Source organism: Galeopterus variegatus, unplaced genomic scaffold (genome assembly GCF_000696425.1).
Source record: "Galeopterus variegatus unplaced genomic scaffold, G_variegatus-3.0.2 Scaffold4518, whole genome shotgun sequence".
In the NCBI taxonomy this organism is placed as follows: domain Eukaryota; kingdom Metazoa; phylum Chordata; class Mammalia; order Dermoptera; family Cynocephalidae; genus Galeopterus; species Galeopterus variegatus.
In genome coordinates, this window is record NW_007730629.1 from 1 (window position 1) to 27,552 (window position 27,552).

Consider the following 27,552-nt stretch of genomic DNA (forward strand, 5'->3'; position numbering starts at 1 on the left):
GCGCTTCACTCCGCCTCTGCGGAGTCCTTTGCTGGCTTTCCTGGCCTTTGATGACTGGGCTAATCGCTCATTCCCGCAGCCAGGCTTGCGCGCTCTCAGGAGTCCTCCTCTGTGTCGGCCCCAAAGCCTCGAACCTGCTGCCCCTTGTTTGTCGATGTAGGATCGTTGTTGAAAGTGTTATTCGCCTTTTGTTGCTCTTGGAAATGCAATCAATACTCTGGTATCACAGCGCACGGCTCACAGGATCGCGCTGTCTCTGCATGTTGGATTTTAACCCAGGAAGGTGAGCACCACTACCTGCCCTCACCAGGATTTAAGGAAGTAGATTTGTAACTAGTATATTACACCAAGGTCTAGGAAATACCTTGCTCAAAAGAAACAGAATCCATAGCTAAACCAGTCAATGCCACATACACCTCAAGTGAAATATGTGACTGTGATGTTGGAATTGTGCAGGAGAGAGTTTAGTCGAAGATTAAAGGAAAGAGGGAGAGTGGGAATACACTGGAGACCACCCATCCAGATGGAGGAAGTGATGATGTTTCTGATTTGCTAATATTTTGTTTAGGATTTTTACACCTGTATTCATGAGAATGAATGGCCTATTCTTTAAATTCCCTTTTCAGACTTCGATATCAAGGGAAATGCTCCCCATGTATTTGTTTGTTTGTTTTTTGGTAGAGGAGATTACATTTGATTGGTGTTATTTTTCTTTAAATGCTTGGAAGAATGGAGGGAATCATCTGGGCCTAATGGTTTTTTTGTAGGAAGCTTTTATATTAGTGTCAGTTTATTTAAAAGGTATTGGTCTATTCAGAGTTTTTATTTCTTCTAGTGTCAGTTCTGTTAAGGTTTGATTTTTCTAGGGATGCATCATTTTGTCTGAATTTCAAACATTGATAATATAAAGCTGTTTGTAGCATCTTCATATGACTTTTTTAGTGTTTGTATGATCTCTAGTGATGTTCACTTTTTTTATTCCTGACATCGATAGTGTGTGCCGTCTCTTATAACTGCTTTTGGAAAAGATCAGTGGATCTTTTTTTTAAAAAAAGCTGCTCTCTCCTCCTCAATTATTCCCTCTTCTGGAGGTGTCCTGCTGCCACCAGCTTCTGAGCCTTCTGGACACTATCAGTGAGGTTTCTCTGGGCTTCCCCACTGCTGTCTCAGGATTCAGTTTTCTTGAGTATGCTGTCATTTGGCATTGGGCTGTTTGCTGTATAGTTTCCAGAATTTCATTGTTGTTATTCTTATCCTTGTGAGTTTATGTCTGTGAAAACAGAACCAGAAAACCTTCTTTGTGGTAATATTAGGAGGGTTTCAGGATGGCGTGAAAGTTGAAATGCAAGTGTGTCTGTGAGCTGTATGCTCTTGGAAGCTCCTCAACTGCTCCCTCCTTCCTACCAAGCTGATGGGTGCTGGCGTGCATACGTGATGATGCTACACCAACAGGGTCTGTGGAAACCTACGTGTCCGGCTTTGCCATTTAAGCTTGATGTCTGGCATAGACTTTGAATGTAGATAGCTTATCAGAGAGTGAAAAATATTCTTTTCTAATCACCGTTTTGGCCTTATTGAGGGTAATATGGAAGCAGTTAAGGAGTCTGTCAAGCTGGCATTCAGGAAAAGAGGTACGTTCTTAACACCTGAACAGAGTGCTCTGAAGAAGAGATGTTCAGGGGGAATCTGCCGCTTGTCACTTCTTCCCTGTAATAGCTATTTTTCTACCTTCACCATTTGCTGTATTTCATTTATTTTGCAGTGCAGCCACAATTTGGCTTTCACGTTATTAGTTTTATCACTTTTCAGATTAGACATTTCTTTTTCTGTCATTTAGAAAGATTAATGTAATCTGTGCCTCTGTTGGGTCGATGTTTCAGGCATTTGTTTTTTTCTCTCCTCAAAGTTGCCAGTGTTCTCTTCTGTTATTTTCGTGTTTTTAGGACCACCATTGCCAGTCTCACAGGCTCCACAGAAAGACTGTTTTACTAAGAATTTCAGCAAAAAAAAATGTCTCGTGTGGACAGAAACCATTGTACACTGCGTACTCAGAGTTAAAGATGAAATGTTAACACTAAACATATACATATGATATATATGATTCTTTTTCTTTACGCCACAATTTTATATTTTCTTAGACCCAACAAGGTACAGGAAATGAGCAATAAGTTTAGAATGAGAAAACATTGGTTGAGGGCCGGCCCGTAGCTCACTTGGGAGAGTGTGGTGCTGATAACAACAAGGCCGTGGTTGAAATTTTGATTCTTCTACATACTATTATTTGATCATGGGTAGTTATGATATAAAACCACTATCCTCAAAGCTAGATATTTTGTTATTATGTTCACTGTTGTATTTCTCTGTTGATTAGTTGATATTCAGATTGAAAGACCATTGTAGCTAATAAGAGGTGGTACATTATCGAATGTTTATAAAAGGTTCTTCTCATTTTATAATGCCAGTTTTTTTTTTCTTAGTTCATGTGTAGGAAATACCACTCACGAGGTATTTTTTCTTATTCTAAAATAACATTTAATACTTTTGTATTCTTCATTTGGTATCAACTGATTTAATGTTGAATCCTATTCATTGTTTTATTACTATTTATTAAAGTCCATCTTTAATAGGGGAAGGTGTTTATAGCACATATGCAACTTAAAAAACGGAAAGCAAATTTTGAAAGCATTTATATTCAGGAATTTAATGTTAACTCTGATTTTTTAAAAAATTTGTCATACAGTGAAATTTTCTAGATGGGCAGAGACCTTGAGACTGGCACATTCCCTGAAAACAAGTGACCCCAGTCTTTCTTATATGAGTTTAGACTCTTTATCCACAAACAGCTTTTCAGGGTGCTCCAAGAATGCAGATTCCTTGAGCATCTTTAAAATAAAGAGTGTCAAGACTGAGAAAGGGGGACGCCGAACAGCCACCAGCAGGAGCGTTGAGGCCTGGCCCATTGTGTTGTCGTACCTGGCGGCCACCATCAAGCACTAGGCTTCCCCCTGTCGCAAACCAGAGTGCAGTAACTAAGGCAGTGTGGGCTGCAGCCTGCAGCATCTCCGAATGCCTGTGCCTGGTCCCAAGCACTCACCACCTCAGGTAAACTGAGGCAGAATAACACGAACGACAGTATTTCTAGGTGACGTATTTCTCACTGTGCTTAATATCTGTGTAAGATGATCCCATAGAGCTATGAGGAAAAAATTCATTTAACACCCATCTTAAACACAAGACACGTGTGTGGCGATTATATCTTCAGACCCCATTTTGGTCCCTTTTATGAAGAACTGTTGGAGAAGAACGGAAGGAAATCGATTTTGAGGAAATTAAATCTTTTTCTGAAATAGAATGGTGGTTTTTAAAACAAGCAAAAGTGGGTTAACTGGATGCTAATTACGAGCTGCGCCTTGTTCTGCTCGCTGACGCAGTCTGTGCCTTTCTCTCTGCTGCCTGCAATTTTAAATATTTTAAAGAGCAGATGTGCCCTGCTCATGGGTTCGTGTCAGTGCTGGCGTGCTGTCTGCCGAGCGGGGGCCACGCGCCGTGCTCTGTTGACTTTGTCCTCTGTTGCTCAGCTTCAGACAGCAGAGTCCTGACATGTGCGGCCGTGTGGAGGATGCCGAAGGAATTGGAATCAAGCAGCCATGAGTCCCCGGACGATTCATCCAGCACCGCGCAGACCCTGGAGCTGCTCTGTCACCTTGACAACACAGCCCACGGCAACATGGCCTGGTAGGCGCTGCGTATTTTATACACCCAGAATGAGCCCAGAGCTTCGCACATCTTCCCTGCAGAAGCACTTTACATGCTTTCAGACCACTCCTTTCTTTTAAAAGGATGCTGTAAATCGATTTTTTTTTTTTTTTTACTCCTAGTTGTTTTCCAGATTAGTCACATTTGTAGAAACCTACCATATATGTAGTGAAAGAGCCTGCATCTGGTTCTTTTTCCTCTCCTTCTGAAATCAGTGTTGTCCACGGTGACCTGACAGAATAATAAAGCAGTCAGGTGCTGGACAGCACTTGAGAGTTTTATATTGCTTTTCTGCTTTGTAAATACACTGTTATTCGGCACTCAATGCATACATTATTTGTCACTTCAGGTTGAAGACATGTGATTTCTTCATCCTGTGGACTAAGTATGAACCCACGGTGTGCATGCCGTGCTGTAGCCCCAGCCCCCCATGTCCTTGATTTCATGTCATGTGGTATGTCAAGGGATGGAGAGATGTGACCACCATTCTCAAGGGTTCCCTGGCCAGTTATTGCGCAGTGTGGTTGGACAGTTTGCTGTGTCCACTCACCCGCTGCTCCCGGGGACCCTCTACACAGCAGTCAACAGCTGATATCTGGAGTCGCTGAGACTTTGGTAAAATTAAGAAGCTATGTCTTCTAGAAGGGACTGTGGGGACATAACGTTGTTATGGGTGTTGACAACAATAACAGTAATTATTGTTTTGCTTAATACAGTAACGTGTATGTCTGAGAGAAAGACTCCTATCCTCTGTAGTCAATTCTGTCTTAGTCACCTCTACCAATTAAATACATTTAATCCAACAGATACTTATTAAGCACCTGCTGCACACCCCCTGCCAGGCACCAGGGATGCCACAGTGATGGGTCAAGGGATGTTTCCTCAAGGAATCATGCTCTCCAGGGGAGACCCAAGTGTAAACAACCAACCATGGCAGAGCAGGCGGTGACACGCACCGAAATCACTATGAATCGTGTGCTGGGCCCCCCAGAGGAAGTGTGACTAATTTTCATTAGAGAAATTGAAGAGGTGTTCACTTAGGAGGTGACATTTGAGTGGGACTGAAGACTGGTCCATGTTTCTGTTGTCAGGTGTGGGCCTTGCAGTAGGGCAGGGCAGGGCTGCAGCTCAGGCACAGCTGGGGGCTCCAGAATGTCTTTTTTGTGTGTGTCAGTCTGTGCTGGATTTGTTTCTATAGCTGTTATGCTACTGCCAGGTCAAAGGTTATTTCTCTTACAGAGGTTTGCGGTGTTAAAATCACGCCCAGTCTTGCAGATTAAGGGGGTGAAGATGAGTCCCGAAGTCCCCAGGAGTGGCCGATCTCCTCAACACTGCCCTGGTGCAGCGCCTCTGTGCAAGGCATGGAACACCACTGAGTTCCACGTGTCAAACAATGACCACACCCCCAGCAAACAAACATTTGTGTGTGTGCGCACGCAGTGCGTATGTTTGGGCATGTGCCTGTGTGCACATGCATGCTTGTGAAATTTATTGGCTTTGGTACAATCCACCGACCTTACTTAGATCTCACATTTTACATGCGCTCGTGTATGAACACTTAGCTCTATGCTGTTTTATCACGTGTGGGTTTGTATAGCCACCGTCATAGTCTAGATACCAACAGCTGAACCCCAGGGATCCCTCATGCCGCCTGGTTATGGCCACAGTTGCCTCCCTTCCCCTGCCCTGTCCTTAACCCCTGGCAATCACTGGCCTGTACTCTATCCCTGTAATTTTGTCTTTTGAGAAACTTATGTAAGTGGAATTACACACTGTGTAACCTTTGACGCTGACCTTTTTACTCAGCTTAATTTCCTGGAGGTTCGTCCGAGTTGTTGCTTAATTCCCAAGCTGCTGCATGGGTCAACCCTAGCTTGTTCTTTCTCGTGCTGAGGAGCGTTCCACAGCACAGATGCACCGTGGTTGTTTGACCACTCACCTGTTGAGGGCCACTGGGCTTTCCCCAGTGGGGGGCTGTTACGCATGCAGCCCAGTGAGCATCAGCATACAGGCTTTGCGTGAACACGAGGTGTCACTTCTGTTGGCTGGAGGCCCTGGAGCACAGGCACGGGGCATGCCGTAAGCGTGTGTTTAGTGTTGTGGGGAGCTGCCTGCTCCTCTCCAGAGGGGCTGCATGCTTGGTGTCCTCTCTGAGTCCTCGCCAGCATTTGGTGCTGTTATACATGTTCTTCTAAGTATCTTCAGTGGTGTCAAAGTTTTAGTGGTATCTAATTGTGACAGGGAATTTGATTTTTGGAAATTTAAGTCTGGTGAGTACAGTGGAGGAGAAGGATGCTGATTGGGGCTAAACATAGGGTGATTGGTGGTGGTTTTCATTTGTTTGCTTTCCTTTTGGGCTAATAAATTGGCACTGAGAACAGCTCTGGGAGATGAGCTCCCAGACATTCCTGAGCAGCACTGCTGGCCTTTGAGGGTGTCCGTGAACACTGCAGAGTCAGGCTGCCCTTGACTGTCTTCAGCTTCTTTTAATGAGAACAGCAGGGTGGAGGAAGGAGCTTGTGGAAGGCCTGCGATCCAGTCTGCTCCATTAGAGCACTGAGGAGACTTGCTCCAGAGACTGGCCTGGGAAGCACAGAGCCTGGCGTCCCATCCTCACCTGCTCTTATGTGATAGTAGGATCCCTGGAAAGTCACCTGTGTCTTAGGTCAAACCTTCATCTCCGAAACGGAGATGATGTCTCACAGTTTCTGTGATGGTCATGTGGTGGTACCTCTATGTGGAAGTGCAGTGCTCACCGTTAAGAAAAATATGAAATAAGGCATGCATCAGACCCCTTCTGGCCCTGATTTTCCACAGTTCCATGCTGTCGTGGCAGAGGGCCCTGGGTCGAGGTTGGAGGAGTCTGCTGTGTTGCCAGCAGCACTTAGATGCTTGTGTCTGATTAAAGAGCTGTGTGGTTTCTTGGCTCAGCATCACCTCTTCTGAGAGGTCTTTCTTAACTGTTCTTTCTAAAATAATCATGCCCTACCTCCACCCTGGTACTTTCTGTCATTTTGCCCAGTTTTATTTCTCTTCATAGCATCTATCACCCTTCGGCACTCCCTGTCTCTGCTCACACTTATGTGTGATTTTCCCTGTGGACTCTGACTTTGCCAGGTCCAAGGCTGTGTCCTTAGCACCAAGGACAGCGCCTAACACAATTAAGCACCCCATGCATTTGAGTGAGAAAATGAATCAGTTGTAGCAGCAGTGACATCAAGGCATTCCCCTGGCCTGACCCCTCCGGGGCCTTTGTCTGCACCCCCTCATTTATTCCCACAGTGGCCTGCAAAGCACGGACCCTCCTTGTCTACCATCCCCAGGTGCCCGAGGTCATTCACTCCTGACCAGACTGTTTGGGAATCACAGCCAGATAGCCTGCCCCGCACTCCAGACACACTACAGAACTTCCTGCTCTGCACTCGGCATGCAACTCTGCATGGAGGAGACGGCAGACATGGAGGGCACGGTCCTGGGTCTAGCTTACATTTGTAGCTGGCCATTTGTAGCGCCTAATGTTGGGAAGTCATTTCTGTTTGGAAGTGGGGGTGATTGCAGAGATCCTGGTATTCTTTCCAATTCTGAATTTGTTAGATGCAGTGGTCTCTCTGACACTGAGTGTCACATACCTTTGTGTTTAATGAATCAAAAATAAATTACAGGCTCTCTTTACACCAGCCCTTTAGTATCAAAGTGGATGACACACCAGCTACTCTGGCCAAGGGAGCCTGTCTCAGAAGTAGGAGCTTCCGTAAGACCGGTCACAGCATGTTCCAGCCAAAAAGGACTTTAGGAATCATTCAGCTGAATTCCTTCCATGGATGAAGTCAGTTCAGCACAGAGCTGGGTTATGTGGGTGGAGCTGGACCCAAACCCCTGGGTATGCTTTTATCAAAGTGCACCCATCTGGGGTGATGTTTTCACCGTTTTCAGTGTATTCCACACCGTCATACTTTAGGTTATATGTGTTAACTGCCTTAAATTATTTCTGGATGTAGGTTAATAGCAGAATTAATAAATTTCTACCTTATTAAACAAACCAAGGCTGAAAGAAGTTAACCCCAGTGTCACACTTGTAATTGATATCAGTTTTCTTTTCTTGAGTAGATAAGTAAGGTCTTTTAAAAACTCTACCCTTTTGTGCTGTATGTGGCTGTTCTGTAAAGAAGTAGATTTCTCCTTGAGTCAGTGATTAAACTGATAGCTCAATGCATTTTATCAATATATAGAGTGTACACATTGGTAGTGACCGCAGGCCTGCCAAGTTCTCTGATGGTTCCTGGCACTTTGCACCTGCCCAGCTAATGCTTACACTAGCGACTTCTGGAGCCCTGATAAAGGGGTGGGTTCCTGGCACTCTGCAGGTAAGAGCAGGAAGGAGGTAATTGCTTCCTGAGAGCACCGTTCTCTGGTGTTGGCTCACTGTGGAGTTGTGCTGTTGAGTCTCCACAATGCATCATCATCACCGTTGGCTTGATGGCTGATTAGCCACAACAGGGTAATTTTATGGTTCTCCATCTCCTTTTGATGATAAAGAGGCTCTCCAGCTGTTCAAGAGTTATGCACCTTAGCTGTAGATTAATGCTCCCTGCTGGCTAGTGGAGGCAAAGTCAAAATAATAGAAACTTCGGCATATTCTTGTTGTGCTCCATTTCCCAAAGGGTGTGTCAAAAGTAGTTGTACAGATCACCTTGTTTTTTGGTTGATGAAAGTTTCCTTTAAAGGAGAAGTTACTAAAATCAGTAATAAGCAGCTTGTAACGGCAGCCATCTACCGCTTCCTCCCAGCTCACACCACCATGACCCAGGCTGTGGAGGGGCCCATGGGGCTGGTGCCGAGCCACGCCGCTCTCAGCATGCTGGGCCATCCCCTAGTGGCATGCCGAGTGCACCGGGCCGGCTGACCCTGCTTCCTGAGCCAGGTTCTGTGGGTAAATACCCCTTCAGTGTGGACGGAGGTAAATATCACACTGAAATGCCAGACAGGCTGAGAGTGTTTAGGAATACCTGGGGAAGCTAGGGGTGCACGTTAGATCATTATTCAAAGAAAGAAAACGGCGTGAACTGTGGTGTTGAGATTGGAGAGGGAAAAAAAAAGAGAAGCAGTGTGTGTGTGCCCCCAGATGCTTGAGGTTTTCATCCAGAAAAAAAGGATTTGGCCTCTGCTCTCTTCAGTTTTCTTCTTTCTAGTTCAGTATGGGAGAAGAGTAGAAGTTGGCTTAGGTTAAATTTTACAAAGAGTAAACTGATAGTTATCCTTAACATCTTGCAAAAGTTGTCTTTGAGGGTAAGAAAATGTGTTGGAAATTTTCACAGATCCTATGATGTGATTCTACTGTTAATGGCAATGGAAGATTGTTGATAATTATGATAGTATCATCGTTAAACACTTCCCAGATTCTTATAAGGTGTGTGGTTTTACCCAATCGAGATGTGCTTAGGTGTAAGATTTTTAAAGCCGATGCCCACAAGTTACTTCCTGGCTTACTGGCTCATCACAAAAGTTGCCCATTAGCTTTCAAAAGAAGCGCAGAATGATGCCTACCTTTCCTTATTTTGTGTAGAAAAATACAATATTAGGGTATTATAGGACAATACTAGAATGTCGTTGTCTTTCAGGTTCGTTCAAGTTCTCTATTGTAAAATGGGGAGTGGTTGTCAGTCTCCCAAGCCCCATATAAATATTATGAAAATTAAGTACAACAGTTGACATGAACAACATGGGTTTGAACCGCACAAATCCATTTATATGCAGATTTTTTCAATAAATACTGTAACAATATTGTAAATGTATTTTCTCTTATTTTCTTAATAACATTTTCTTTTCTCTAGCTTACTTTATTGTAAGAATACAGTATATAACACATATAACATACAACATTTGTGTTAACTGTTTGTCATTGGTAAGGGTCTGATCAGCATTAAGCTATTAGTAGTTCAGTTTTGGGGGGAGTCAGATGTTACATGCTGATTTTTGACTGTGCCCTTACCCCCCCGGGTTGTTCAAGGGTCAACTGTATTAGAAAGGGGATACGGTGAGAAAATACTCAGTAAAATGCAACGTACAGAGACATAGCTTACTCTGCGAAGATTCTGAATATAGAAATATGAACAGTGCAGAAAGCACAGATAATTTTTGTATTACAGAGAAATTTATATATTTTTTAAGATTCTAGTTTGAGTATCCATCAAATAATATAGCTCAAAAGTGCATTTCAGGGGATCCTTTTATGAACCAAGTGGGTGTTTCCCAGACGTGTTAAGCATACCCGAGTGGCCAGTGGGCTGGTTTAGAAGATGTCCTAGTCCATCCGGGCTGCTATAACAAAATACCATAAATTGGGTAGGTTTTAAACAACAGAGATTCATTTCTCTCAGTTCTGGAGGCTGGGAAGTCTAAGATCAAGGTACTGGCAGGTTCAGTGTCTGGTGAGGTCCCTCCTTCTGGTTCACAGGTGACACCTTCTTGCTGTGTTCTCACTTGGTAGGAAGAATGAGCTCCCTTGGGCCTCTCTTATAAGAGCCCTGACTTAGTCTGTGAGAGCAGCAGAAAACAGACTACCACAGACTGGGTGATTTATAAGGAACAGAAGTTTATTTGGCTCATGGTTCTGGAGGCCAGGAAGTCCAAGGGTGTGACTGCTGCATCTGGTGAGGGTCGTCCTGTGATGGAAGGCATCATGTGGTGGGTGGGAGACAGGACACTAGGCTGAACCCACCCTTTTTATCAGGAACCCACAGCCATGATAACTAACCTGCTTCCAGGATAACAGCATTAGCCCATTCACGATGGCAGAGCCCTCGTGGACGAGTCACCTCTTAAAGGCTCCGCCTCTTAATACTGTTACAATGGCAATTAAGTTTCCAGCACATGAGCTTTTGGGAGACGCATTCAAGCCAAAGCAGGCACTAATCCCATCATCTTCCGAAGGCCCCACCTCCAGATACCCTCACAGGAGGGTTAGGATTTCAGCATAGGGGTTTTAGGGAGACAAAAACATTAAGACCAGAGCAGAAGAAAAAAAATACTTTTTAAAGTTTTATTTGTGATTATTTTAACTTGAGGTTTAAATAATTTAAAAATCTTAAACCTGAAGGTACACTCACCCTACATGTAAGAATTTTTAACTATAGTGGACTTTTCTTCTGGTTTAAAAGGAGAAAAGACCAACTACTATTCAGATTTTAGATAGAATGTTTTATTTCAAAATATATTGTAATTTAAAAGCTACCTTTGAACTTGCCAAGGAGACCAGCAAGAATGTTTGGATTTGTTAAACTTGCCGCTCAGAGAGGGTGAACGTCATGGGGACCTGCTGTCCTCTAGCCAAGTCTCAGCAGAAATCCGGCGATGAGAAAACGTGCCACCGTGGGCTTGGGTTGCAGCAGCCTTGGAGAGGAGGCACTTTGTGAACCCTGAGCACTAAAATGACATTCTGAGCCCTGTCATCTTCCAGCTTTGTCTGGGACAGAAGGTCAGGACCTTGGGCCTCCAGCGTGAGCCTTGCTCTGTCAGTCCCCACCTCCGTTGACCCTGAGGAGAAGCAGGCTAGACCCTGGAATGGTTTCCACCACAGAGTAGGGTTTTGAGGATGGAGTTGTAGGTGGTTAGTACCATTGCTTTTCTGTTCACGCACTCAATAAATGGCCTATTTTGTTTTTGAATTCTTAGGGTTAGAGCCTATTTCTGTTGAGTCATGCATATGTACTGTGCAGAATTTACTGAGGCTGTTAACTATTGATGCCTCTACAGAAAAGAAAAACATCTGAAAAAAATTTTTTCCCCTTTTGTATAGCCTGCATGTGCCCTTTGCTTCTGACTTAAAGTGGAGTTATTTGGTTGATTGAGCTGTAAGTTTGCTCCGGTAAGATATGTTAGAGTAAACAGAGACTTTTTTTTTTGACCAGTAAGGGGATTGCAACTCTTGGCTTGGTGTCGTCTGCACCACGCTCAGCCAGTGAGCGCACCAGCCATCCCTATATAGGATCTGAACCTGCAGCCTCGGCGCTAACAGCACTGCACTCACCTGAGTGAGCCCTGGGGCCGGCCCAAACAGAAACTTTTAATAACTGAGCCACCCAGTGTCAAAAGTTATACACTCGTCTATCAGGAAGGGTTACCAGGCAGTGTATAAACATGATCTTGTCACTGGGAATGTTCCATATGTCACAACATAAAGAACTTGTACATCTACAGATTTGATCAAAGCGTGCTTGTTGACTTCAGGGTGTGACTGTGAAGTTCCTTTTTTCAGTCCTTGCAGTACCCATGAAAAGCTGTTATATGCTCTAATGTGAATTTTTGAAAAGGAAGAAATCAACCACATTGCCAAATCCATATGTTGTTGGAGATTTGTAAGCTGGGGAAATAATTTATTACATTTTTTTTTAAGTGTTTTCAAAATTTGGTATAATCTCCATTGTGTAGACATATTTCTTAAGACTTTTACTTTTTCAGTAAAGCAATAAATTTGAAGAGTTTTGGAATGCATCAGAACAAATGGCCTTAAATGAGCATTGCTTGTATCGCCCACAATCTGCCGCCCAGCCGCTGCCGCCTCAGTGTGCTGTGGAGTGGTGGCCCCATTTCCAGGGGTTGTGCCCTCTGTTCCACTTCCATCGTAAGCAGCTGTGGGAATCCGCAAGCATGACGTGAGTGTAAGTTAATTTTATATTGGGCTTGTTCTGAGAATTTCTTGGTGTCCCTTGAGATGTCCTCACCCCAGGTGCTAAAATCCAGAAGGGGTGAGTCACTCATTTTGGAATCACTTCTTTGAAGAGAAGTATGTATTTTGTTTGATCAGCATGAAACCTGCCAAATTAGAACCATCATTCCTGCTATTATGGCCCTTGTTAACTGCCTCAAAGAAGTTTAAATTTTATTTGCTTGTTTTTTTAAATTTGGGTTTATTTACAGAAGCAGCTCTTTTCTTGTGTTTTTCTCTTAGTGATTATGAGGGGGTGCACCTCACTTACCTTAGATACTTGCTACGTTGTTCTTGACTTGTTAGCATCATTTTATGTCCTCTCAAATTCACTGGTAGAATGTGATAAAGCAGAAAAGTGGGTTATTTTTATGAACAAAGAAATAAACTTCTTACTTTGGAGTAGCAAGTACGGCAGAAATTCTCGTGTTTATGGCACTAGTTTCATGGTGATGATCCATGATAAAGTAGAATTCCTATTTTTATTGCTCTTTGCATACTCCAGTTATTCCGAGGGATGTCGCAAACAGTAATGATTATAGGGATTGCTACCTATAAAATAACAATGGTTATTTTCAGATGCATCGCTCATGGATAAATAATGAAATAGGCGATAAAGGAGCTGTCCCTACAGTGATTTTGCTATGCAGTTAGGCCCCTACGGAACATCCAGTGTCTCTTTTGCATTACAGCTCTGCAGAAGCACCTTACACCTGCTTGTCTTTAGGAAGGATCTTGTTTGCTCAGTGTTCCAGCTTTACAGTGCACTGGAGAAGATCGAAGAGACGTTCTTTATCTGTTTGTTGAACTGCCTTAGGCAAATATATATATATATTTTCTTAGAGATTTTAATTAGCAAACTGGCCAAACTGACCTCTAATAAATGAGGTTGGGAGACAGCCTGACGTGGGCCCGTGCCGGAGGCTCCACCGTGCCGGGCTCCTTCTGTGGTCTGTGCAGATCGTCTCGCGTGCTCCTTGCAGGGCATGCGGGTGTGTGGGCAGCAGCGAGAAGCTGGTGTCCCCTCCTTGGAAGTGGCGTATCTTAGGTGTTGCCTCTCCTTCTAGAACATCTACAAACTCTCTCCTTCGATGCTCCACCAAGTCTTCAAACCTAGTTTAGTCCCAGAAGGAACAGTCGATGAGCTTTCTCACCCGTCGTAGGCTGGTTGGCTGCTTTCTCCTTAATCTAGTCTTTTTAAAGGCAAGTCAGCAAACTGCTAGTGGCATAATCCATGTAAGTTACCTGGAATACCTGCTTTCCTTCCCTTTTTGCTCTTGGGGTCTCAGGGTCATCCAGGTAAGTGTGACAAGGTGAACTATTGCAACAGGCAAAAGACAACTTGCTTTCCTCCTTGAACTCACAAGTCAGAGACTACGGGTGTGAACGCTCTTGGACGTCAGTGGCAAGTGTTCAGAGGCATCCCTTGTTTGTACCCTGTTGTTATTAAGAGTTAACATTCCACATTGGACAGTTCCTCTGTGCAGTAGGAAATTCTTCAATTCAGGTGTACTTCCATGCTGACACTTCCCCGAGACTGAGTGTGAAGGCTCACCTCGTGTGCTTATGTGACTTTAGGTTCTAAATAGTGGCTCAGGCTCAGCCCGCGTTTTCCTGACACAGTTTTTGTGTATGTGTGTGTGTGAGAGATGTGGTGTGTGTGTGAGAGAGAATATGAGGAAGGTCTCCCATTTTGTGCATTAGCCTTAAAAGCAAAACAGAAGCAGCCCCCAATGCCCACCCCCGACAGGGACCTGGAGCAGTGGGCTCTCAGAGCTCTTGGGTGTCATCAGACCTCCAAGGGAGACTCGTGTGGTGGCCCTAGCTCCTGGGTGGAAGACCTCCAGAAGGAAACCTAGATGCTTCAGAAAGCGACGTTGGTGATTTTGGACCCCAAGCTGCTGGGAGGGAGGTGGGTAGGACAGGGAAAACTGATTGAGTTTTGGTGCCTTTCAGAACAGATAAAGAGTTGAGAGTCTGAACTCTCTTGGAGTTTTTTTTTTCTTAAGTCTTCATGGAATGTTTTTGGTGCATGTAAAGGTGGTAAATGTTCCAGACAAATTTTAAAGGAGCTTTTGTGGTTTTTCACAGGGAGGCTGCTGGCTGTGGAGTGAGACATATCTTCGCTGTTAAAGGTGTTTGTGAGTTAGGGGACGTCCAGCACCCGAGACCCTACCTGCCAGCAGTCCTGCTCTCCTAGTTGTTGTGAAAACCAAAACATGTCTCCCTGTTCCTGAATTTTCCAAATATCCCTGGGGCACGGCACCATGCCCAATTTAGGAAGCACAGATCAAATTGCATCTGATCATTGCTGAGGCTCGCTGAAGACCTGCTGTTGCAGGTCCTGTTCTGAACATTGACTTGCTGATCATGACAGACCTGTAATGTTGGTTTGCTGCTGTTGTCCTTACTGGACAGGTGAGGAAGCACACAAAGCACCAAGATTAAGGCACTGACAGCTGGGATCCATACTCGGGCAGGCAGGCTGCAGACTCTCAGTGTCTCAGGTGTGTTCTGTCTGTGTTGTGTGTGTGTGTGGGGGGGGGTGTTTAGTTTTCTGAAATCCCTTAATATTGAAAAGATGGGTATTGCTTCTTTAGATTAATGATTTGTCATTTCGTTTTCCTGGGTGGTTCTTTGTCACCCTCCCCTTCCCCTCGGTGGACAGGCTGTGGGGTTGCCTAGTCAAATCACTTCTCAGACACTCCTGTGGGTGTCCATGTAAAGGACTGACAGCTGCCGGAGACACCCGGAGAACACAATGACCACCTGACTTTGTTTCTCTCAAGTGTGTGAACACAAAGAAAGTCAGCATCGCAAGCTGCTGCTATATCTTAAGGTATCAGATAGTGTTCCTGTAGTCATCTTACCTAATAGTGACATTGAAGCTAACAGGCTTTTTGGAAATTATGAACTTTCACAGCTTGTTAAGATCTGAGGTAGCAGTAGGCCCTTGGCTGAACTCAGCTCTGCCATTACAGCCACTCAATTAGGGGCAGCTCACGTAACTTCCTGTGTTTGTCTTCTCATCTGGAAAGTGAGGGAGGGAGCAGGGCTATCATGGGCCTAACACCGGGCCTGCACCGAGCAGACCCTGGGGGGCGCTGCCTCCTAGTCTGATGTGCAGAAATGTCCAGGGCCTGGCTTGGCCTTGCACGATCCCGTCCCTTTTTCCCTCGGTCCAGGAGTATCCTGTGCCTGGAACCACGGTTGCCTTTCTCAAATGCTTCTTTCAGCCTGTTCCTGGGCATTGTTAGGAGACCCCTGGTTCCTCTTGTATTTAGTTGTCCCCGAGGCTAAGCTCTCAAGCCCTCCTAAGTCTCAGCCTTTGCCACATCCCTGGGCGGGGTGACGAGGGACAGGGCACGAGGACTAAGGTTTGGTTCTGACTTTCTAGAGATGCCACCTTGGTCAGGTCCTTTAAAAACCTCCCTGAGCCCGGTTTCCCATTTGTAATCATCATTTTTCTGCCTACCTCATGGTCCCCCCACCCCCCATTTTTGGTGGATGTAACGGCATTTCATAGACTTTAAGGTGTGACACATGCACAGGTGGCGTCGTCATGGCCTTGCCACCTTGCAAGTTCTTTTCAGCCCTGTGCTTGTGAACCCATGTGTCTGGCCCTCCTGCCAGCACACCACTGACTTAGACTGCATCCGAGTAGCAGGCTGTCTCTTTTGTACAGGAGCATGCTACCAGTGGGCACATTTACTACCAGTGGGGCACACCCTGGGAGTGCCAGAGTATTTGCTTCTTTCTGCAGGGAGACTCACTGTGGTCCTCAGACACAGAGCCAAGCACCACATTTAGCAGTCATTTTTTGGTTCCCCTATGTAGAATTAAGGTGACCCCAGACATGTCCTGTGGGTGCAGAACAGTGGCCAAAGCTGGACCAAGAGTGAGTGTGCATCACAGCTGAGTCAGCCCCCTGGCAGTGTGACCTGGGAAAGGTCAATCTGTGGCTTAAATTGCTTCATTTCTAGAACTGGGTGGTAACGCATGTGGAAGTGCTTTTAGAACTTCGGTTGGGAGAGTTCCAGAGATGGTAGAGTTGCTGTCGCCCTGATTGCTGCTGCTCATTTGGCAAAATACACTTTCCTCTACTCGGGTTCTGACCTGAGGTTCTCACTGGGAGGAGCGTCTGCGTTAGAACTTCAGCTTTCAGAGAGAGCTTAGGGTGCAGCAGCTGGAGAATGACTGTGGAAAGTCATTTCTTTTTCCTCATGGGCATCTGGACCAAGTGCCGGCGCACGTCAGCGTCTACTGGGAATTCTGACTAACAACAAGAGTTAAGTTTTGCCATAACGTGGAATAGAAGTAAGTCCATTTTGAGCCTTATTCAAGAGCTTTCGTTTCAGGGGCACCAAAAGTTTTCTATTTAAAAATAGCCGTTTTCTAGTGCTTTAAAAATTAGGCAGTTCCATGGCATGGACCTGAGGAACCTGTCCCACCACGCCACTTGCCATCACCTCAGGAAGCCATGGAGAGACTTTGTTGTTGGTGTGTGTGTGCAATGTGTGCACGCATGCTTCTAACGGATACTAGTAGGGACACAGCAGCCAGCTGCTGACGTGCAGATGATGACAGCTCCTCACCTTCTGACTAGGTACAGCCAAAGTCATGAAGGGCCAACAGTGGAAGTAACGCGACCTGTGAGTCTGTATTTGAGCCACCTTTTGAAGTCATTTGTGATGCTTGGTTTGTTTATAAATCTTTGAAGAGAAGTGAGTTAGTAACAGGTAAGTGGTCATAGAAAATTTTCATTCTTTTTCCTTTTTTCATTTACATTTTCCAGGGGAATTTTTGATTTGCAAGTTTGCATGTCAGCCTTAAGGTGTTGTAAGATGCCAATGGGAAACATATGTACTTCAATTGCATAAGAATTACTTTGCTGAGATTCTAACTCATGTTTTATGAAGAAGGCTATCTTCATGAGGATTCAAGTTCCTATCCTGGGAAGGAAAACCCTGATGAAAAGATTAAGGACTTGGCTACAGGCCCGGCACCAGCTGGCTAGCTAAAATTAGAGATGCAGACTCTCCTCTGGAGGACGTGGCCTTATGGCTCTTTTCTCTGAGAGCCCAGGATTTCCGCACCCAAGAAAGCAGGTCTCTTGTACGAGGTCGGAGAGTCTTCAAGCTCCAGGGGCAGAGCTTGGGGAGAGGCTGCAGAGCCACAGGGAGCAGCCCTTGGTTCTGTGAACGCTGCTGGTTCTGACACGACAAATGTTTGCTCAACTTGCCCAGTGTATGCCAGTGTGCTGTGGGATGTGTGGGGGCCACAAAGATGAGTGCGTGATGGGTTTTCTCTTTTTTCTCCTTTTGTTCGAATGTTGATTGTCCTGTCCTTGGACCATATCAGTTTATTTAATATTATTGTAGAGTAGTTTTATGAGTCTGTGTTCCAGTTAAGTAGATGTGGTTGAGTTCTCAAGGAAAAGTTAGTGACTTCTCTGTGTCTGTAATTCTCCACCCATCCAGGATTCAGCTCACTGGAGATTTTACATTGCTGGAACGTTGATGGAGAACTGGCCAATACAAGTCATCAAACTTGCCTTTGAAGGCCCCTTAGCTTGACTTTCAAAACAGATGTCATTAATAAATAAGCAATTCACAGAAGAATTAGAAGCAACCAATACACATTTGATAGGATGTACCAACTCCCTGGCTGTCAAGGAAATGCAAATTAAAGCAACAAAGATAAGCCTTTTGAGGTAGGATGGGGGTTCTTACCAGTATGACCAAGATCACAGTTATGGCTAAAAGCTAGCGTCAATGAGAATGTGAGGAGATATGCACCTTTTTGGAAGAGAATTTTGGAAACGTGTCTATCTTTTCAGCCAGCAATTGCAGTTCCAAGAACTTTCCCTAAAGTGTGCTAGAAGTGTACTCCAGGATGCTCACTGCTTGATCATGTGAGTCAATTGCGTGGAAAACTGGAAACAACTGAAATGTCACGCAGTAGGGAACTGGATTAAAAAATTATGGAAATTCATACAGTAGAATTCTGTGAGGCTTTGGAAACAATTCTATCTATTTGACATGGAAAGTTACCCAAGATACATGTTAAGTAAAAACTAGTTGCAGAATCATGTTAATAGCCTGATCACATTTCTGTAAGTTGTAATTATAATTATGTTATACATATCAGTATATGCATAGAAAAGACCTGGAAAGTTATATGCCACTTACTAACAAAAGTTATCTGCAGTGGGTGGAAACGTGATAGACTAGCTTTTATAAAGCTTAAAAAATTTTAGTGGGTGTGTTTGACTTTACATTTACAATATAAAATAGTACAGCTTAAAAATGAGATTTCACTAAGGCGAGAGGCTTTTTGTGTCTTACTCAGAAAAGTGCTCCATTGAGTGTGCACTTAGAGCTATTTAGTATTCTGTTAACAAAACTCATTAGGTCTGAGTGTAGATGCATTTCTAACTCACAGAAAAAAGAAAGAAGCAAGTGTTGACAGGACACACACAGGAGCAGGAAGGGCAGTAGACAACCTTCAGCAATGTCACAGACTAAATTGTCATGAAGGCAAACCCCAATAACAGAAAAGAAAAGGCCAAGCACTTCAGGGCATTTGACTTGGGAGAAACAGTTCTATCTCTGAGAGGATCATGAATACACACTGTCCTGGAACAGGAAAAGCTTGTGGAAATGGGTCCTCAAGATGAGTCTGTGTTCAGTGGGCTCCCGAGAAAGGCAAAGAGCATGTGATGCAGTTCAAAGAAAATTCCAGCCAAAATTCTTAAAATATTTAAAAAAGATCATCATTAAAGTGGAAATCAGAAAATATCTTGAGACAAACAAAAATGGAACTGCAACATACCAAAACTTACAGGATGCAGCAAAAGCAATTCTAAGAGGGAAAATAAATGACCTGACTTCACACCTCAAGGAACCAGAAGAAAAACAAACTAAGCCTACAGTCAGCAGCAGGAGGGGAGCAACAAAGAGCAGAGATGAATGGAATAGATACGAGAGAACAGTAGAAAAGACTGGCAAAACTAGGAGTTGGTCTTTTTAAAAGATGGAGTTGACAAGCCTTTGGCTAGACTAAGGAAAGAGAGGAAACTCAAATAAAATCAGAAATAAAAGAGGGGACATTATAACTGATACCTTAGAAATGCAAAGGATCATGAATGACTACTATAAACAATTATTTGCAAATTGGATAACCGAGGAGAAATGGATAAATGTCTAGAAACATACAACCTACCAAGAACAAATCATGAAGAAATACAAAATCTGAACAAGTCAATAATGAGTAAGGGTAAGGAGATTCAATCAATAGTTTAACATCTAGGGCTGGCCTGTGGCTCACTTGGGAGAGTGTGGTGCTGATAACACCAAGGCCAAAGGTTCAGATCCCTATATAGGGATGGCCAGTTAGCTCACTTGGGAGAGTGTGGTGCTGATAACACCAAGGCCAAAGGTTCAGATCCCTATATAGGGATGGCCAGTTAGCTCACTTGGGAGAGTGTGGTGCTGATAACACCAAGGCCAAAGGTTCAGATCCCTATATAGGGATGGCCAGTTAGCTCACTTGGGAGAGTGTGGTGCTGACAGCACCAAATCAAGGGTTAAGATCCCCTTACTGGTCATCTTTTTTTTAAAAAAATAAAATCTTCCAAGAAAGAAAAGCCCAAGACCAGATGGTTTCACTGTTAATTCTACCAAACATTTAAAGAAGTGTTAATTCAAATCCTCAATAAACTATAAGCAAATAGAATCTAACAGCTCGTTAAAAAGATTAGACACCATGATTAAGGGGGATTTGTCCCTGGAATGCAAGGATGGTTCACTATACCCAAATCAATAAGTGTGATACACCACATTAACAAAATGAAGAGTAAAAATTATGTGATCATCTTGATAGATGTAGATAAAATTCAACATTTTTTCTTTTTCCTTTTTTTCCTTTTTGTCTTTTTTACTGACCAGTAACGGGATCGCAACCCTCGGTGTCGCGCCCATACCGGGGACCGGTAACGGGATCGCAACCCTTGGTGTTGCGCCCGCACCACGCTCAGCCAGTGAGCGGGAACCGGTCTCCACATGGGATCTGAACCCTCGGCGGGAGTGCCGCCGCGCTCTCAAGCAGCGCACTCTCCAGTGCGCCACCGGGCTGGCCCTCAACATTTTTTCTTGATAAGAACTCTCAACAAATTAGATATAGAAGTAATGTACCTCCTCATAATAAAGGCCACATATGTCAAGTCTACAGCTGATATCTTACTCAATGGTGAAAAGCTGAAAGCTTTTCCTTTTAAATCAGGAACAAGACAAGGATGCCCACTGTCACTGCTTCTATTCAGCATAGTCCTAGCCAGAGCAATTAGGCAAGAGAAAGAAAATGCACCCAAATTGAAACGAAAGAAGTTAAATGGTTCCTGTTAGCAGATGCAAGGTATAAAATTAACATACAAAAATCAGTTGAGTTTCTATACATTGGCAATGAACTTTCCAAAAATGAAATTAAGAAACGAAATTTACAATAGTACCCAAAACAACAACAACAACAACAACAACAAAAACTACTACTTGGGAATAGATTTTATCAAGGAGGTGAAGGATCTGTGCACTGAAACACTGATGAAAGAAATTGAAAAAGACACAGATAGATGGAAAGTTACCCAGTGATCGTGGATTGGAAGAATTAATATTGTTAAACCGTCTGTACTATCCAAAGTGGTCTACAGATTCAGTGCAATCCCTTTCAAAAATTCCAGTGACATTTTTCACAAAAATAAAAAAACAATTCTGCAGTTCATAGAGAACTTGAAAAGACCCTGAATAGCTAAAGCGATATTAAGACAGAACAAAGCTGGAGACATCACACTTCCTGATTTCCAATTACAATACTTAGCCGTAGTAATCAGAACAGTATTGTGCTGGCATTGGAAACAGACATATAGACTATATGAATAGAGAGCCCAGAAATAAACCCACACATACAGCATACAGTCACCTAACCTTTGACAAAGATGCCAAAAAGACACCATAGGGAAAGGATAGTTCTTTTAATAAAGAGTTGGGAAAACTGGATATCCACATGCAAAAGAATGCAATTGGACCTTTATTTTACACCATATGCAAAAATTAACTCAAAACGGGTTAAACAACTAAACATTAAGACCTGAAACTAAAACTTCTAGAAGAAAACAGGAGAAAAGTTCCTTGACATTGGTCTTGGCAATGACCTTTGGGATAAGACACCAGAAGCACAAGTAACAAAAGCCAATATAAATGGGAATGCCTCAAATTAAAAAGTTTTCATACAGCAAAGAAAACAATCAACAAAATGAAAGGGCACCTATAGTATGGGAGAAAATATTTGCAAACCATACATCTAAAAAGGAGTTAATATTCAAAATATGTGAAGAACACATATAACTCAATATCAAAAAAAAACAAATATCTCATTTAAAAATGGGCAAAGGACCTGAATAGAATTTTTTTCAAAGTAGACATACAAATGGCTAAGAGGTATAACTATTTCCAATTATATTACAAAGCTATAGTAATCAGAACAGTATTGTGCTGACATTAAAAACAGAAGTACAGAACAATGGAATAGAATAGAGAGCCCAGAAATAAACCCACACATACACTAGTACCTCATGAAAAGTTGCTCAGCATCACTAATCGTCAGGGAACTGCAGATCAAAACCACCGTTGAGGTGTCACCTCACACCCATTAGGGTAGCTGTCATCAAAAAGACAAGAGAACAAGCTTAGATGAGGATGTGCAGAAAAGGGAACCTTCGTGCACTGTTGGTGTGAACTTAAATCGTACAGCTATTCTGGAAAACAGTCTGTGGTTTCCTTAAGAGATTAAAAATAGGACTGCCATATGACCGAGCATTCCCACTGCCAGGTGTTTATCTGAAGGAAGTGAAGTCAGGAGCTGGAAGAGCTGGCTTCCGCGAAGAGCTCTGTGTTCACTGCAGCTTCCTTCACAGGAGCCAGTGCAGGGAATGACCTGACTGTCCAATCAACAGTTAGATGACAAAGGGATTGTGATAGGCATATATGCAGTGGAATATTATTCAGTCTTAGAATGAAATCCTGCCATTCACAACAATGTGGATAACCTTGAGGGCCTCATGCTGTGTGAAGAAAGTCAGATACAGAAAGACAGATGCAGCATGATTTCATTCACGTGGAATCTGAAGAAGTCGAACTCCTAGGAACAGTACAGTGGTGGCTGCCCAGGGCTGGGGAGGGGCTCAGGGAGGAAGTGGGGAGGTGCAGGGCCAGGTACAAAACACTCAGCTGTAAGGTGAGTACATTCGGAGATCTAATGTATAGCTTGGTAGCTATAGTTAACAATGTATCGTGTATTTGAAATTTGCTGAGAGCAGATCTTTAAGTGTTCCCACCACTGTAGAAAAGGTGAACTGTGTGAGGTGATAGGTGTGTCAGCTTGGATGCAGTGATTGTTTCACAGTGCGTACATGTACACCTTAAATAGATACAGTCTCATTTGTCAGTGATACCTCAGTAAAGCTGGGGAAAAAAAGACCAGCAGGTAGTGGTCTAAAGCAGGATTTTCCAAATTTCTTTTGACTGAACTTATGGAAAGATATTATTATATCATGATTTCTACACTTATATGTAAATATATATATATATATATATATATATGTATATACATATACATATATATATATATATATATATATATATATACACACACACACGTAGCTGAAATAAAAGTCTCACAGAATATATTTACCCTAAAACATGCTGGCTCTCTGTGTTCCACTCTATTCCATGCCAAGCACATGCTAGTCCCAGCTTCCTCAAGTAGCTTCATGGCCTGTTAATGGATTGCACAGGAATCTGGTCCTGGAATTCACGAATAACTCGTGATCCTTATAGCAGCCCTTAGAGTAGCAAGCTCATCTTTCAGATGAAGGAGATGGATTCCAGTAGGTTGTGGTGCTGCTGACAACATTGGTAGGGGGGACACAGGTGAGTCTGGTGTGCACAGTCAGCAAGTCCAGTGCAGTTTGCTGGGACAATGGAAGGACTGTGTGGCAGGGAGAAGTCATCTTGGAGCAGTTACTGTGGAATGATTGCTCTTCCTTGCCCTGCATGTGGCAGGCATTGTTCATCGGTCATGTGACTCTGCAGCACAGCCTGTCCCCTGACCTAGTATTCCAGCAGGCACCTCCTGCCCTCTGCAGGGAGATCCGGGGGAAGCCTGCCTGTGTTCCCCAAGTGGTAGGAATAGAGGCTAGCTGTACGGAGTCTTTCTAGTTGAGTGACCTAGTCTGTCCAATAAGGTGGATGTGACATTATGTGTAGTGCCTGGTGGATGGCACGTGCTCCATAAGTGTTGACTGTTGTCACTGCTTTGTTGAAACAGACTTCCTGTTGACTGTGGTACTTGAGCTAAAACTCTGGACATTATTTCCGTAAAATAAGACAATGTAAACTTTCCTTGTTTTAATAATGGGGAATAGCAAATAAAGGCCCAGAAAGGGGACTAAACATGGACTCTGGGTGGGCTAGGATGGTGACTGTGCTGATGGTATGCCAAGTTAACATGGGAAGGGTAGGAATCAGAGAGACTGTGTTTCCGGAAGACAGCCTATAACAAAATTACAGAGTCATGACCACATTTTTAGGTTAGATCGAAGTAAAAGCAACAAATCAGAGAGGCGTTAATAAAATTCAACAAGCTTTGTTTGTTTTGCATGTAGAGTTTGAGAACAATAGAGTAATGTAAAAAATTACTCCAAAGTTTTAATTCCCAGAGAATGATTAACGCCATTGGCAGAAGTGGGCAGGGGTGGGGTGTGTGTGGCAGAGTTCTGTTTGGTACATTTGGAGTTTAAGGTACAAATGGGATATCTTTCTTAAGCCTCTGGGGTAAATGGGGGACTGGGAATCCACACTGTATGTGTCATTGGTGGCTTCATGGACATGAATGCCACGAATGGGAGTGGAAAGAGTTTGGAGGATGCAAATAGAGAGGACAGGGGGCAGATGTCCACATGGGACCCCCCTGCAGTGCTGCACTTTAATCTGTCTTCAGCTGTGCCACGGAGAATTGATTCACGGAAGCTGCTATAATGAGGTGCTTTTGGTACAAGTAGCAAACCCTCTTGAATGGGCTCTAAGATGGACCAGTCTTTACTGAGTTGTACTTGATATGGAATCTTTTTTCAATTTTATTTTTTATGCATTTTAAAATGCACTGGACATATACCAAGAGGGAGCATGATTAGTTTGTCACTCGCTCTTTCTCAGCACATTTATTAAGTGCCTATTGTGTGCCTGCCAGAGTCTGTGCTGGGGGCTTGCGTGTACCTGAGTGAGATGAGGTTAGTGCTTGTGGAGAGTTTATTTGAGCAGGAAGCCAGGCACTCAGCAATGCCCAGTGTGCCACATGTGTGGGGGCAGTGCCGCTGCCACCTGAGAGGGATGAGGGCCAGTCTTGTGGATCAGGACAGCTCCCTGCATGAAGTGGTTTTTCAGCTAAGCCCCGATGATGTGCCAGGTGTATCGAGTGAGAAACAGGGCTGTCTTCCAGAAGCCCACCCCTCTATTGTAATCTGCAGTTCTTTACTTTAGCATCAGTGACCCTCCCTCCCAGGCTTTGGTCCCAGCCCTGCCAAGAGGAATAGTATGCCTCACTGATCTCAGGCTGCTGACGTTTGCAGGATCCTGATGTACTTATGCTCAGGTTATTCTGACTTTTCTCTCTTGACCCTTCCCTTCTTTGCCTTGACATTTATCTCTAGCAGAAACATAGAGTCACAGAGTCATGAAATGCCTGAGACGACTCTATAAGCATATGACCCCCAACAAGTGTTCTAGAAGCTCCCCAAGCTTGTTTGTGCAGGTTTCACAGACCTCTGGCAAGTGAAGTCTTATCTGCCCTTTCCAAAGGCCAGTCCATGGTATCATCAGGTACCATCCACCCCAGGCCACGGGTATGCAGGCAGGTGATTGCCCTTCAGGGCCTCAAGTGTGGACTCAGCAGCAGGCCTCAAGCGACTGCCCCTTGACCACCACGCTTCCTTCCACTTGTCCTTGCAGCTGTCATGACTTCCATGAAATGAAGCATTTCTTAAAGCCTTCACCTGTAAGAACTTGAAGCCAAGTTATTTTCTAAAGCAAATCAGTAGTTCCTCTTGTACTCTTAAGTGTTTTGTGGGGTTTTTGTTTTTTTGCTTCTTTTTGAATTTTTTTATTCTTTTTAGGTTTAAAAACTTACTTCGACAGCCTCTTGACATTCATTTTGTTTTCTCTGATAATGTCACTGACATATAAGCATTTTCTCAGAAGCACATCCCTTAGCCCATACACAGGTGGACAGGAAGCCTGCTGGACGTGCGGCAAGTGGGATGTGCACCCCCATTTCCTGGAGTAAATGCGTCCCCGCCCCCACTTCTTTTCTCTATCCACTCCTAGAACAAAACTAGACTGAGGTGAGCCATTTTCTTTTAGCTGGAGAAAGATGCTGCTGATGCCTGTTGTTAGGTTTCGGGAAGGCTGTCCTGTACAGCACTCTGCTCTGCCTGACATCCTGTGCTGTTGGATTGGACGTAGTGGTGGGTGATGTACTTCTGAATCTCCACAGCTGTGGGTTGATACTCATTCAAACTCATGTGTACGTGTCTTGCTAAACAAACAAAAAAAAGGTGGGGATGTTTGTGAAACAAGTTTTCAGGGGCACCTGGCACTGTCAACTCCCTAGGACATGAAACAGGTGCTTTGGAATGTCCCAGAGCTATTTGGGGCTGTCTTGTGTGTGGACAACTGACCCACCACAGATGCTCTGGAGTGTGTACCAGGTTGTGTGTGTGTACACCTGACTCACTCTGGAATGTACCAGGCTGTGGTGTGTGTGCACCTGACTGAACACTAATGCTGTGGTGCGTACTGGGTGGTATTGGGTGTGCTCTGGCCCACCAGTCTTCAGCCTTGCCTGGGAGGGGTTGGGAAGTAAAACCTGCCCCCATGCCTGGAGTTGCAGTAGGGGATTTCCAAGATAAGGGGGAGAGCAGGCTCTGTGGGTGTGTCATGTGGGACCTCACCGTGAGCATTTCAGGTGGGGCCCGGGAAGATGTATATCCGACAGGTACTGTGCTCTTTTTTGCTGTCTGTAGCCATTTTACTGAAAATCTGCCAATAAATTCCTTTAACCTGTAATGTTAGCATCTGTCTCTCACTAGAAAGTTGTATCCTTTACAGAGGGTTACTTAGGATCCTCCTTTCATCTGCATGAGAATGTAATGTAGACCTATTTGTACATTGTTTTTACATGAGGTCAAGCCAATGTTTCTGAAACTTTGTATTTAAAATTTGACTATCTAAAACCTTAAAGCTTAGTCTTTTAAAAATCTTTTTAGTTTTTAATTGTAAGTCGACAAGTTCTATAACTTTCTGAACAATTTGAATTTTTTTAATCACTGAGGTTGAAGTTAAACATCAACTTTAAAAAAGAGTATTTATATGGAAACAATATATTTTGATATTTTCTGCTCTTTAGCTGGGGCTCACTGAAGATAAGTCACAGTCATTCTTAGTGGCACAAGTGTAATACAGTGTTGCCCTTAGGGCTTGGCAGAGCACATGCTACTGTCTCAGATTCAACACAGTTGCCCAGATGACTGGCTCTTTTTAATTCCTGTATTTTTGCTTCCCTGCCTCCAGTCCGCTGCTCTCCAGTTATCAGCGTTTATAGCTTGCCGAGTTGCCCGTACTCCTGTGAAAGCCACCCGTCTCCTCCCATAGTCTGCAGTGCTGTTCTCTTGTAGACGTGGAAATTGGGGGACAAATACATTAGCACTGTGTGCAAAGGGAAGGGCGAAGAAGACCTCTGCGTGAGGGCCCGGACGCCAGTGCTTAAGACATGCATCGTCCAGAGGCCTTTAAAACTGTCTCATTCTAGGGTTGTTGGGTATTTTCCAAATCCTGATGTACTAATGGCTAACGAAATTCATTTTCAAATAGTCTCTCTCTCTTTTTTTTTTAATGAGGCATCTTCACTCTTACCTGGAATTCTTCACTCCTAGAATTCGTCAGCAAGCGTTAAGTGCCGTGGACCCAAATGTGGCAGGTCGT

At 43.9% G+C, this 27,552-nt stretch overlaps 1 protein-coding gene across 1 annotated transcript in view; it reads left to right on the forward strand.

The window, feature by feature from the left end:
* The first annotated feature begins 1,585 nt into the window (after positions 1 to 1,585).
* LOC103603239 (protein TSSC1) overlaps positions 1,586 to 27,552 on the forward strand; it is a 50,693-nt gene continuing 24,726 nt past the window's right edge. Inside the window, exons 1-2 of the mRNA XM_008587732.1 lie at positions 1,586 to 1,631; positions 3,579 to 3,735. Of these exons, the coding sequence (XP_008585954.1) occupies positions 1,586 to 1,631; positions 3,579 to 3,735 (203 nt within the window). The remainder of the gene's footprint in view (positions 1,632 to 3,578; positions 3,736 to 27,552) is intronic.